A 12,578-nucleotide genomic window follows, 5' to 3' on the forward strand; every position below is an offset into this window, starting at 1 on the left:
CACCGCAGCGCACGTCCTTGACAGCAGGCCGCGACTGCATAGCGGACAAGTCCCTAGACGTAGGCCCAAGGTCGGCCGCATAATTAATGTAGGACAAACACAATCAAACCCAAACGAAACGAAACCGTGCCATGTCCCCGTCCGTTGTCCGCTGGCTCGGCATAGTGTCACCAACTCGAAAGCCAACCATTCCCAGCTTGTTAACCATATTAATATACGTGGCATGCCATTATGCGGCGCCTGCTCAAGCGCATACAGTCGACATCACCCAGCAGAAGAACATGCTGTGGGGCGAGCGAGGGCTATCAAACCCTTCTCGACGACTCCGTGATATCGCAGATAACTCACTGCTGTATTTCAATATGCGCTCGGTTGTGCTGCTAACCGTTGCGACGCCGGCCTCCATAAACAGCACGCTTCCCCGAATGCTAGCTAATCTGGCTTCTTTCAAAGATAAACAACAAGTTGACACATATGGGCACGACACGACGCTTGCGGAGCACACCATCGTGGCGTCCACGTCCATGGCGGTGCAGCTCGGGTGTGATGCTCTATCTCAGACGTATCACCAAGTAAGCCATCGCCTCAGGCTGGGCCTCGGGGATCGGGGCTGTTGGACATACACTGCGAGGGGCGGGTGGCCAGCAGCCCGGCCGGGCGGGGCTTGCGCGGCGTGACCCACAACCCGCACAACCCGTCATTCCTGGGTATCCCACGCAGAAATGTTATGAGCTCGATCACTTCCTGAATGCCGGTGTTGAGGACATCTTGGCGCTGAGCAAGACCAAGGCGCACGCGTACTCGCTGGGGCTGTCGCGTATTAAGGCGCTGGTCGACCTCGTCTCGCTGGGTGGGTGAGCACGGGGCCTGGTAGTGCATCCCAACCGTTGGGTACTAGGTGCGGGTGGGTGCAGGCTGGACGGCGGGTGCACGGTGTAAAGAACTGATGCGGCTGTGGTTGCGACACTGCGGCTACTCGGACTTTGCCCCCACAGCTGTCCTCGACGCGCCATTCGCAGCCGCTTTCCAACCACCTTCCCCAACCGCAGCCGGCTCCACGCACACGCCCCACAGGCTACGACGTGTTCTACTTTGACCTGCACCACGTCTTCTTCCGCAACCCCCTCGCGTACCTGTATGCCAACACGTCGGCACCGGTGGTGGTGTCCGGCACACCGGCTAGCGGGTGTCGGCCGCTGGCGGCTGGCCCCGGCGGCCGCCTGCCAGTCGACCACCACCGACTGGACATCGTGTTCATCCGCAGCCAGCCCAGCACTTTCAGGTGGGGCGGGCACGCGGCCGTGGTCCCTCATGGCCCACGTGCACGTGATGGAAACACGTGCATAAGGATTGATGGGGAGAGAGGGGGGGGGAGGGTTCCGAGGACCAACCCCGAAAGCGCAGGGGGCTGTAGTGCAAGCTGCTGGCTGGGATACGGCACGCGTGTCACCGTAGGTCATTCACCCAGGGAGGGCAGTTGAGTTCCTCAGCGAGACAGGGCTACAAAGGGCCTAGTTTGACACGGTGCTACATGGATGTGTGCCAAACTGGACTGAGCATCTCGTGCTCATGTGCTCCCATGTGCTCCCATGCAGGTGCTTGTACAACTGGCTGTATTGGAGCACACACACGACGCACGATGTGGGGGACAAACCTCTGGACCACCACACCTTCCGCAACACAATGCAGGTGCGTAACACCGCGGAGTTGGTGGCAAGCAGCCTCCCGGCGGTATAAGATGGTGCGGGGCGCACATACATACAGTTAGGACCAAGTTGCCATGAAGCGTACACAGCATCTTTGCCGAGTGCCTTTGACGCGTCCAGTACAGTAATTTGCTGATGCCTGCAACGCTGCAGGAATGTGTGACATCTCTCGGAGTGTCGGTAATCAGTGTTCAGTACCTGGACCCGCACGCCTTCCCCTCCAACTGCGCCACCAAGTGTGGGTGTAGAACCAACAGCCCGGTAGATCCAGTACGGCCCGGTACGCCGGGGGCTAACAGCAGCTGCCCGCCAGAGGTTATGTCGCAGTGGGTGGGCTATCTGCTAGGCTGCAGCGGCAGCCCGGCAGCGCTGGAGGCAGACATGGTTAGGTATGGGGAAATGCTGGCAGCGACCAAGTAATCAAGGTACACGGTGTCTGAGGTTAGGCCATGTTAGGTCTGTGGGTGCGATGGGACAGGGTAAGGGGCAGGTTGGCTCACCGTAGTGTGCAGCGTATTCCCAGACCCAACCATTCAATGTGCAATGTAAAGGCAAGATTGCGGGGCTGGTGTAACGTCACAGTTATTGTACTAAGACATGTTAGGTCTGTGGTGGCCATGTTGAACGCTGGGGTCGCATTTGTAACGCAGAAGTACAGGCGTGAATATGGCGCGCAAACAAGCATACCGACGCATGAAAGCACGGCCACAGGTGGGTGCATTGCATGCACGCCTGAAAGACCGTAATGAAACCGCCGACAGCTTACATGAATCCCTGCAAGCTTTGACTACGGGCAATGTCCCACAATTCCCATCTGATATTATCAAGTGCCGTAATCTTCATGAGCCATCCTGCGAGCCGACAAGCTAGCCACCTAGTGGCCGTCGTTCCCATCCTGCATCCCTGATGTGACCGCTGGTACCAGTTCACATCAGAGCCCACATGCCATCCTGCTGAGGGCACACAAAACCAAAGGGGGGTCCCCTGCAAGAACTCAAACACAGCCCACTGCACATTCACATCAATGCCAGACAACGTTTATATTCGATATCTTGCGCTGCCCTGTCACAACTTGCGCAATCTCGGTCACCACACGTTTCCATGCATTGCGTCGTGTTACAATTTTGTGAGGGCGGCTCCGCCGCCGGAGAGGGTACCTGCAAGCAGAGAACTGCGGTCTTCGTGCGGGGTTGGGAGGGCGAGCCCGAACCGCCGTGTAGCCACGCAAAGATAGAGCGTAGCCAGGGACGACGGCGTCAGTACTGACAGAACGAAACTCGCAAAGTAGCGAGCGCGACACAGCGCTCCGCTACTTAACCGGGCCCACCGCCCATGCCGCGCATGGGCCCCAAACAACAAACACACACACGCCACGCCCCTTCGGGGCCCACAACTGTGCACACTCCGAGCGCAGGAAACCTTGGTTTCCGACAACTCGCTGCGCTCGAGCGGAAACCATCAGTTACGTACCATGACACAGCCTCAGCTTAGCACCCAACACACACCTCCGGCATTGAAATTAACAACAGTCACTCAGGCTTCGCCGGCGCCAAACAGGCTCCACACCAGCTTTTCATCCTTGTTGTAAATGCCCAGGTCAAGAGACGGCGCACGGCCAGGGAAATCCAGCAACCGCAGAGTGAAAGGCGCGTTGGCCTCGCCGCCCGTGCCGGCGCGCGCCACCCCAAGTGTTGCCGACCCCACCCCCGTGGATGAGCCGTCTGCCCGAGCAAACACAAACGAGCCGTCAGAGCGCAGCACCAGCGCCACCACCGGTCCGGGGGCAGGCGGGGGCGCGGGAACGGGCGCGGGTGTGGGCGAGGGCCCCACCTCCTGTGCGCGCCGCCGCGTGGACGCCTGCATTGCAGCGCGCATGCCATGGGGTGCATGGGCAGGGGGACTGTGATGACAAGCGTGCCGCGTCCCGCTCGTGTCAGTGTCCACCCAAGGGGCTGCAGAGTCGAGCCGCTCTCTTCCTAAGCAAGAGCAATAACGGTTCTAAAAGTGGTATGCCGGACAAAGGAGTGACACCCAGCAGACACGCAAGTGGGGCCGGCGGCTTCAAACAAGTGAAGCAAACACGACGGCACATGGAAATGATGGTCACATAGGCCACGTGTGCCTGAGTCAGGGCCTAGGTGCCAACAGTCCAGCCCGTTGCACGCACCTCGAACCGCGTGATATTGCCGCCGGCACCATCAATCGACCACGCCGCGCCGCCAATGTAACGGATGGTGGAGAGCTGGCCGGTCGAGGTCATGAGCACATAGCTGAAGCGGGGGAAGCGGGGATCGGAGGGGGGCCATATCGGCAGGCCTGACAGGTAGTTGTTGCCGTTGGGGGCGTCGATGGGCCCTGCCACGAGGGCGCAGGCCGGGCCTGACACGCGTGTGAAGTTGGCGGCGGGGTCGCAGGTCTGGCCCGCTGCGATGCGCAGGATCTGGTCTGTGGTGTGTGTTTGGGGCGGGGGCGGGGGGGGGGCGACAGACGTAGGGCAAGGCAAGACAATGCACAACCTGATTGCTCCCCCTGACTCCCCGTCTCCCCCTGGCCGCCGTTAGGGCACGCGGGATGTACGCCCGCCAACCGACTCGAAAGTCCAGCACCTCCCACCCAAGATCGCGCCCACCATTGCGGTACACGACTGGAGGAGCCGGTGACGGTGGTGCTGGCGGCGGCAGGCCCACCGGCGGGCTCGGGTTGGTGGCCGCCGGCACGGGGGACTGAGGGTCCGTCGGCGAGTGGCCGACTAGTGGCGGGGAAGCTGCGGCCCCCGGAGGACGCCGCTGTGGCGGTTGGCGCACGGGTGGAGGGCGCGCAAGCCTGAGCTTGCTTCCTACCCGAAAGACGCCTGTACACACGCCGCGCAGTTGTTTGGACCATGTCACTTGGGACCTTGGTTGCTGACACAGTGCCGGGATGCACTGCCGGCATAGCCACTTGCCTTGCGCGACGCCGCTGCGAGTGCCGATGAGCAAACACATGAAGAATACTAGCACATTGGCACCGCGCATCCAGTGAATTGGTGAAGGCATGACTTCCTTTGCAAGTTAGCGAGCTCGTCGACTCTAGCTGAGTTGTCTAATTTCTACTTTGCTTTTATAAGTACCGGATAGGACAATGACACTATTTGCACCGTGGTTGCATGTATGTTCGCGCTGTGTAAGGGCCCTGGCGAGTTTTGTCCTACGAATATCGGCCTCATTAGCGGCATGGTTTCAACCGACGACACTCAACGCTTGCGCATACAAGTCTAGCTATCATGCGGGCCTTCGCGGCTTGCTGGGTCACCGGGCATAGCGGGTGTCGGAGGCGGACTTCGGGGCGTCGCAGGGCGCCAGGCGGGGGGTGGCGCAGGGGTAGGGGCGAGGGGGGACTGGTGCGCGGGGAGGCGCGGGGGCAGCGGCGGTCAGGGTCGTCACGAACAGTTCATCTAGGGCTGCTTATCTTGTAGATGCGTACGTTCTGCGCCGTGCGCCGACTCAGCTGGCATTAGAGTTTGGAATAGCGCAGCAGTCCCACTCAGGCTTTCGGTTGCCGCTCGCTCTTTCCGCTGACCGTGTCTGTGCTGCATCGGAAGGGTGTACAAATGTGGTGTTTATGCGCTAGTATTCCATGGCAGAAAGCCCTAGAAACGGCCGCAGCGCGCATGGGCAGCTGCAAAGTGTCGAACAACTGTTTGAGCCCTATGGATGACCGGTGCATGTCTGTGTGATGCATTTTAACGTAGTACATACCTGACAAATTAGGTAGCAGCGCCAGCGATGCAAAACCGCAGAGTGGGACAACGCCTACCCACGCGCGCTGCTTGCAAACCTGTAACATTCAGCAGTTGCATCGCAGCAGATGGCTGCAATACGTACCAGCGGTATTGCCCGACGCGGCCCCTGCGCTCGACGGGCGTTTCGATTGGGATGCGTGTGACGAGTTGGCGCGCGGCGCCGAAAACGCCGCCGGTGATGCGCTGCGGCATCGCGTGCAGACCTGCAGTATTTAAATCACCCAGGATCACTGATCTGGGCGTCCGGTGCAGAGCTGAAGCTGGGCAGCCTTCGGGCAACCTGGTCACCGGCAACCATGGCCTGCCGCACCACAGCCGCACGCCGACTCCTGCGCCAGCAAGCAGCACACAGATACCCCCATCTCACATCGAGACGCGTCACGCGTTTGAGTCGCGGTACCGCACCGCGCTTGCCAGCCCCGGCCGATACCTGCGGTACGGCGATGTTGACTTGCACGCGCCATCGGAGGCGGGCGCGGCAGGTGCGTGCGTTGGTTGGTGCGACTGCCCACCAGGCCACAGTAGAGGACACACTACTTTTCTCAGCGCCCCACGATGCCCACACCACAGACTGCATTAAGTAGAGGGGACGCACCTCGCGGCCCCACGCACGCGGCGGGTCACGACGAGGGATATGCCGTTTTCCCACAGCACCACGCTCTGGTCCTAAACTCCGCTTAACTGCACGGCTGCGCCTCAAACCCACGGAGTCATGCATCTCCCTTGCCCTCGCTACCTTCCCCCTCCCGCGCCCTGCCCTTGACTCTGCCCCCGTTCTCGCCCTCGTCCCCGCCCTCACCCCCTCTTCCCCGCCCCCATGCCGCCCACGCAGCCATCCTGCAGGCCGTGTCGGGGCCCTTCACCCGCGCCCAGTCCTGGCTGCGGCTGGGTGACGGGCTGACGCACGTGCTCATGTACGAGCTGATCAAGGTGAGGAGGGGAGGGTGAGGAGCTGGGGTGAGGAGCTGGGGGGCGCTGTGAGGAATGTGGGTGCAGGCGTGTTTAGGGAAAAGCGGAGTGATGTGTGGGGAAAGAGCGATAGGGAGAGGGGACGGAGAGGAGGGCACATCAATCCTGTATGACAGTAGATAGGCGCGGGTAGGAAGGAAGGAGGAGTACCTGGATGTCGACAGGCATGCCAGTTTGGAAACGCAGAAAAGGCCCGGCGGGGTGCGTGGCACATGTACGGCCCTCCGCCTTCTTCCGTAGCTCCTCCTTGGGTTGACAACTAACACATGGGGACGTGTGGCTCCGGGGTTGCGAAGGCGCATGCATGCCGTCGTACCTGCGACTTGCTCACAATTGGGCACGCCTCTCATGCAACCTGACAGGTCTACGCTGGGCTGGCCGGCGGCTGTGGTCTGGTGCTTGCGGCGGCGGATGAACTGGACCAGCTGCAGCCGCCGCCGCCGCCAGACGTGCCGCTGGCGGCGGTAACTGCCGCAATAACTGCCGCAACCGCTGACAACGCCGCAGCCGCGACCGACGCCACTGACAGCAGCGGCTTGCCCAGCGGCGGTGCTCCTGCCCGCGGCGGCGGCGGCGGTGGCGCTGGCGGCAGTGCAGCTGCTCGCGGCGGCGGTGCGCGTCTGCCGGGCCTGCTGCTGCTGCGCTCTGCACCGCACCGCCAGGAGGCGGCGTTGTTTGCCGACACGGTGGCGGCGGCCATCGCCGCCGGCGCCTGCACACCGCTGCTGCTTGTGGAGATGTACACTGACAGCCCGTCGGCCACTGCTACTGCCACTGCTGCTACTGCCACTGCTGCTACAGCTACTGCCGCTGCTGCTGCCGCCCCCGCCGCGGCGGCCAGTAGTAGCAGCCATAATGGCGACTCCACCGGACAGGATGGTATGTGCTGTGCGAGCGGCGGCGGCGCCGTGCACAGCACGCAGGCCACCCAGCAGCAGTCCCCATCCCGCCACCACATCCACCGCCAGCAGCAGCAGGACGAAGACGACGCAGCCATGGCCGGCGCCAAGTACCGCCTGCTGTCGCGCATGATGGAGGCGGCGGGACAGGCGGCGGGGCAGGCGGCTAGGCAGGCGGCGGCCGTGGTGGCGGAGGCGGCGGAGGCAGGGGAGGCGGAGGCCGCGGTGGCAGCGGCGGCAGCCAAGGCAGCGCAAGATGCGGCTATGACGGCTGCCGGTGGCGATGGCGGCGGCGGCGGCGAAAGCACGAAGTCTCGCCGCCGCCGCCGCCGCCGCCACAAACAGCGTCAGGCGCCATCGCCGCAGACGCCGGCACAAGCGGCCCAGCCGGTGGCAACGCCGCCGCCGACGATGACGCCGCCGCCGGTATTGCCTCCTAGGCCGTCGCCACCCACTGCGCCGCGGCCGCCGGTGGTGGTGTGGGGCCTGCTGACGGGCCTACGCCGCTGGCGCTTCTACTGCGTCCGTGAGGTGGTGTCGGCGGCGGATTCGTCCTTCACTGCCTCTCCCGAGGCCTTGTCCAGCGCCAGCGCCAGCCCCAGCGCCAGCGCCAGCGCCAGCAGCAAGTTCGAGGTGTTGGGGTCGCGGCTGCTGCGTGTGGTGGACGACTCCAGTGGGGGCTGGCCGGGGCTGGTGCCGGGGCTGGCGGCACTGTACAGCATTCTGTGCACCCAGGTGCGTGCGTGTCTTGTACGAAGTTACCTAGGGGCTTGCACGAAATTATCCGGGGCGTCCAGTGCTGTGTGGTGCTGTTTCATCGTCTCAATCGGATTAAACACCAGCGTGCTAGCTTGTGCACGGGCGGGCGAGAAGAAAGCGCGACACGGCAGGGTGTGTGGTTGCATCGCTTCGGTTCAGTACTTGTGCGACACGCCTCCTCGCAACCGTCACGACCCACCGCCCGACCCGCATACCTGCAAACAGGAGGGACTGGCGGTGCGGCCAAACAACGCCGAGCCCGGCGCCGCCGCCGCAACTGCCGCCGCCGGCGGGCACACGTCCGCCGCCATGCCGTACAATTACGGTTACGACATGCCGTACGACGCCCACCGCGACCGCCTCATGCACTTCGACCTCATCATGGGAGCGACCGCCGCCGCCGGCCGCAGTACGGTGTCGTACGGCCAGGAGGCTGAGTGGGTACGGCGGCGGCTGGAGGAGTACATGGGGAGCAGGCGGGCGCAGCGGCGGCTGCACGAGGCGGCTGCGGTGGCGGCGGCCGAAGCCCACGCGCCGCCGCTTCCGCCGCTTCCGCCGCCTCGGACGCAGCAGCAGGCAAATGAGTCACATGAGGCTGACGGCACGGTACGCGGCACGAGCGGCGGGACTGCTGCTGTCGTTGGCGTCGGCCGTAGCCGCAGCAGGAGCCGCTCGCCCGTGCAGCAGGCTCGCCGGCCGAAACAGGGCCAGCTGCCGCCGCCGCCGCCGCGCAAGCGGTGGGAGGTGCTGATGGAGGAAGCGCTTCAGGACGAGGTCGAGGCGGCGGCGGCGGCAGTGGAGGCGGCGGAGCTGGCAGCCAGGCTGCAGGCGCCCCGCCGCCGCCGCGCGGCCAGGATCGTTCCATCCCCTGCTGTCAACGCCTTCCTCAACAGCAGCTCAGCCTCCTCCACCACAGCGCCTGCTGCCGCGCCCGCGCCTGCAGCCTCGGCTGCGCCCACAGTGCCTGCGCCCGCGCCTATGCCAGCAGCAGTGGCGGCCGCCGGTTCCGCGGCTCCTGCGCGGCAGACGGGTGCCAATACGCCAAAGGCGTCCGCCGCGGTCACGTCCGCTGCTGGCACTGCTGCAGCCGCGACTGGTGCCTCGGCCGTCCAGGTGCCGATGGCGGCGCCGCCCGCGGCGACTGCGCCAGCTGTAGTGACGGCGGCCTCTGGCGGCGGCGGCGCTGTTGCCAAGATCGGTGCCGGCAATGTGCGCCGCAGCAACAGCAGCGGCAGTAGCAGCGGCAGTAGCAGCGGCAGTAGCAGCGGCAGCAGCAGTGGCAGCAGGAGCGGCAGCGGCAGCGGCTACGAGCTGCAGATGGAGGGAGCCAAGCGGGCGCTGGCGGCGGCACGCAAGCGGGCAGAGGCGCTGCGGGTCCAAGGCTACGGCATCAGCCGCGCTGCCGCGGGAGCCGCCGCCGTAAATGCTACCGCGGGTACCAGCAGCCCCGCTGCAGCTTCTGCCGCCGGCAGTAGTGTCGATTCCGCCATTACAACAACGGCTGCGGCGGCCGCTGCCTCCAGCCGCGCTGCCAGGGGTGCTGATGATGACGACGAGACGGTTGCGGCGGCCAACCGCCGGCTGGCTGCCGCTGCGGCCGCAGACGTGGACACGGTGGTGGCTGCGGTGCTGCCGGCTGTGGGGCCGGCGTCCGTTGCCAAGACGCAGGTGACCGTGCCCGCAGTCGTGACGGCTGCGAGTGATGAGGCGGAGGGCGCCGCGACGCCTGTTACCGAGGCGGCGAGGACGCTGCCAATCAAGGAGGGCGCAAGCGACACCGGCGGCGGCGCGGCCACGACCGCTGCGGTGTTGGCTGCGGCGGCGGCGGCGGTAAGCGACTGGGACGCGGCGGTCGCGGGGCTGGGCGCGGCGGCGGCTGCGGCGGCGGCGGCGGCGGCGGCGGCTGCAGTGGCGGCCCAAGCGGACATCCAGGCGACTGAGGCGCGACGGAGTGCCAAGGGCACGGCAAGGGATGTCGTGGAGGCGGCTGCTGCGCGGTGGGCGGCGCCTACTGCTGCATCCCCGCCGTCCTCATTGTCATCCCCTCCTTCGCCGCCGCCGCCACCGCCGCCGCAGCAGCAGCAGCAGCAGCAGCAGCAGCAGCAGCAGCAGCAGCAGCAGCAGCGGGTGGTTGTCCTGGGTCTGGATGACGGAGAGGAGGAGGTTGAGCTCCTGGGCCCCGGCGGCGGCACGTCGCCGTACATGGTCGCAGGCGCGGCTGGTGGTGGCTGTGTGGGCAGAGGGTCGCCGGTGCGCTCCGCTGCTGCCGCTCCCAGCAGCGCGGCGGAGTGGCGGCGGCAGCAGGAGGAGGAGGAGCAGCTGCGCGACTTGGACTTGGAGCTGGAGCTGCTGTCGCTGCAGCGCAGAGAGCTGGAGCAGGAGCTGGCCAAACTGGACGTGTTCCCCAACCGCTTCTCCGCCGCTCCGTCACCGCCAGGTGCCGGCAGTGCTGGCGCCGCTGCCGGTGAAGGCGTGGAGGTCAGCGGTCCCACCAGCAGCAGCCGTGGAGGTGGCGGTGCAGGCGGCGTAGGTAGCGCAGGCGGCGCAGGCGGCGACGGCGGCGACGGCGCATTGCTGCAGGCGAAGGAGAAAGAGAGGGTTGCGGCAGTGGCTCTGCGCTCCCCGGCGGGTGCTGGAGGCAGCCATGCTGGAAGCGGTGCTGGCGGCTGTAGTGGTGGTGCGGGTGCCGGTGGCGCTGACGTGGTAGGCGGCAGGCGCGAGTAGTGGCGAGAGTTGTGAGCGAAAGCAAGCAAGCAGCGTGTTTGGAGAACGCCGCTCCGTGATTTGCGTGGTTTGGTGGCCTTCATTGTCGCCGTACACTGCTGGTGGTTGCGACCGTATCAAGATGTATGGGCACATAGGCGCAGACTAGGCGTTTGAGATTGACTGAAGCACGTGCTATTCAGGTGATTTGTGTGCGGGCGGCATGAAGGGCGATATTGCAATGGGAGTAAGTAGTAACCACCCCGTGCCCTGGGGCAAGATGTTAGCTGAGACTGATACCTTGTGAGGAGCGTTGTCATCTACTAGTACTGCGTTCCCATTGCTACCAATTAGTTCTGTAGTTTACCGTATGCTTTCGTTCATTTGTTTCAAGCACGAGTTGTGTATGATTGTGATCCGCAAAGCAAGTTTCTATGTAGGCTTCAACGCCAGGGTTAGAACCCCTCCTGGCCGACGGGTTACAGGGCACCGCGAAACACCGCCCCGCCCGTGGCAGTACTCCCACGCTTTCCAATAAGCTGGCCGGCCGCCTGGTTTGCTGAGAGATTGCTTGTTAGCTTGCGTAGTCTAGATGTGATGCTTGATTAGTTGATGTGTTTAGGCCGGTCACACGCGTGTGTTTAGTCCACAATGGCGTGCTCGAAATGTCATGCCCTTAAGAACGGTGCAAGTGTACAGAAACCCATTGATCAGCTGGACACATTCGTCCCAGGGTGTTTCATGTGTGTATAGACAAGTTGACCTGCGGTGTGGGGTGAGACTGCGAGTGGCCATAGCATTTACTTCGTGTGCTCAGGGATTTATTGCGCTTGCTTTACTGCACCATCAATAAAATTGAACAGCCACAGCGTCAAGTACGGGGCATGGGCCCTAGCAGATTCGTGCCGTTGGGTTAGGGGGCGTGTCTTGGGTAGGTGGAAGTGGTGTTGGTATGTGCGTGCGTGTGTATGTGTGTGTGATGCCCTTTGAGTCGACTGCGTGCGCGGGGTGTTGCAAACTACCCCCAAATGGAGGGGCCCCGTATGATTTCTTTGTGAACAGTTCGTCGTTGCTGTTTGTTTGCCCCGTATGCGAGCAAGAGAGTTCTATGATAGATGATGCGGTTGCCCATGCTGCCAGCGGCCCACCTGGGCCGCTTGATAAACGCAATCAACATTAAAATGCGGCAAGATGGATCGCCGTCGCCGATGAAGTATCTTGATTTGTGGCAGGAATTACAAAGGTCATGTGCTGGATCTGTGCTGAGCAGTTGCGGGTAGCGGTTTGAAAGGACGGGCTGGAACATTTCAGAGGCCACTAGGCCAGCGTACATACATGGTGAGCAGGGGAGGGAACGAAGCTCCCTCCCCTGTAATGTTGTGGAGGTTTGTGTGGGCTCTGATGAGGGGAGGGTAACTCAGAGGGTAACCTCATGTGCGTGACCGAAGAGGGCCGCAACAGCGTGATGCCTGTCCGTCCTGACGGAGGTATGTTGGAGGAATCAATGACAGGATCAAGCCGCCTTGCCTTTGCATACCGCATCATTATGGTCGTTGGAGAATAGGAGCGAGACTAATGATGGAGAAGGCTGTTTCTGACAAGCCAGCAGGCTGTGTACAATAACTGCCAGGCCGGCGGGGCGGCCAAGTAAGGAATGCACCCGCGTGTATCATACCGCATCCCTGGCCTAGTAGCTGACAGGTTTGCGCTCTGCTGTGGTGTGAAACTGTAAATGTGCCGGCATGGCTCCTAATGCACAGT

At 63.5% G+C, this 12,578-nt stretch overlaps 3 protein-coding genes across 3 annotated transcripts; 2 read left to right on the top strand and 1 right to left on the bottom strand.

Annotated features, from left to right (window-relative positions):
- The first annotated feature begins 62 nt into the window (after positions 1–62).
- CHLRE_05g244400v5 (uncharacterized protein) lies at positions 63–2,363 on the top strand. The gene is made up of 5 exons (XM_001700863.2): positions 63–572; positions 721–850; positions 1,075–1,282; positions 1,596–1,689; positions 1,860–2,363. Exons 1-5 carry the CDS (start codon positions 525–527, stop codon positions 2,124–2,126), a joined length of 747 nt encoding a protein of 248 aa, XP_001700915.2. The 5' UTR covers positions 63–524; the 3' UTR covers positions 2,127–2,363.
- Positions 2,364–2,456: 93 nt separating this feature from the next.
- Positions 2,457–4,812, bottom strand: CHLRE_05g244350v5 (uncharacterized protein). The gene is made up of 4 exons (XM_043062479.1): positions 4,651–4,812; positions 4,336–4,470; positions 3,874–4,151; positions 2,457–3,563 (listed from the first exon to the last, which is right to left on the bottom strand). The coding sequence occupies exons 1-4, from the start codon at positions 4,718–4,720 to the stop codon at positions 3,240–3,242; spliced, it is 807 nt and encodes a 268-aa protein (XP_042924669.1). The 5' UTR covers positions 4,721–4,812; the 3' UTR covers positions 2,457–3,239.
- Positions 4,813–5,491: 679 nt separating this feature from the next.
- On the top strand, positions 5,492–12,561 carry CHLRE_05g244300v5 (uncharacterized protein). The gene is made up of 4 exons (XM_043062478.1): positions 5,492–5,969; positions 6,320–6,417; positions 6,819–8,090; positions 8,340–12,561. The coding sequence occupies exons 1-4, from the start codon at positions 5,621–5,623 to the stop codon at positions 10,836–10,838; spliced, it is 4,218 nt and encodes a 1,405-aa protein (XP_042924670.1). The 5' UTR covers positions 5,492–5,620; the 3' UTR covers positions 10,839–12,561.
- Positions 12,562–12,578: the final 17 nt, after the last annotated feature.

This window comes from Chlamydomonas reinhardtii, chromosome 5 (assembly GCF_000002595.2).
Source record: "Chlamydomonas reinhardtii strain CC-503 cw92 mt+ chromosome 5, whole genome shotgun sequence".
Lineage (NCBI taxonomy): Eukaryota > Viridiplantae > Chlorophyta > Chlorophyceae > Chlamydomonadales > Chlamydomonadaceae > Chlamydomonas > Chlamydomonas reinhardtii.

Bases quoted from the DNA above. Each gene is read 5' to 3' on its own strand.
- CHLRE_05g244400v5 (XM_001700863.2), top strand. From the start codon at position 525: ATGGCGGTGCAGCTCGGGTGTGATGCTCTATCTCAGACGTATCACCAA. The intron at 573-720 runs GTAAGCCATCGC...TATCCCACGCAG, and splicing joins TATCTCAGACGTATCACCAA to AAATGTTATGAGCTCGATCA. The intron at 851-1,074 runs GTGGGTGAGCAC...CACGCCCCACAG, and splicing joins GGTCGACCTCGTCTCGCTGG to GCTACGACGTGTTCTACTTT.
- CHLRE_05g244350v5 (XM_043062479.1), bottom strand. From the start codon at position 4,720: ATGCGCGGTGCCAATGTGCTAGTATTCTTCATGTGTTTGCTCATCGGC. The intron at 4,471-4,650 runs GCAAGTGGCTAT...CGGGGGCCGCAG, and splicing joins TCGCAGCGGCGTCGCGCAAG to CTTCCCCGCCACTAGTCGGC. The intron at 4,152-4,335 runs GTGGGCGCGATC...CACACACCACAG, and splicing joins TCCAGTCGTGTACCGCAATG to ACCAGATCCTGCGCATCGCA.
- CHLRE_05g244300v5 (XM_043062478.1), top strand. From the start codon at position 5,621: ATGCGTGTGACGAGTTGGCGCGCGGCGCCGAAAACGCCGCCGGTGATG. The intron at 5,970-6,319 runs GTGCGTGCGTTG...CCGCCCACGCAG, and splicing joins ATCGGAGGCGGGCGCGGCAG to CCATCCTGCAGGCCGTGTCG. The intron at 6,418-6,818 runs GTGAGGAGGGGA...GCAACCTGACAG, and splicing joins TCATGTACGAGCTGATCAAG to GTCTACGCTGGGCTGGCCGG.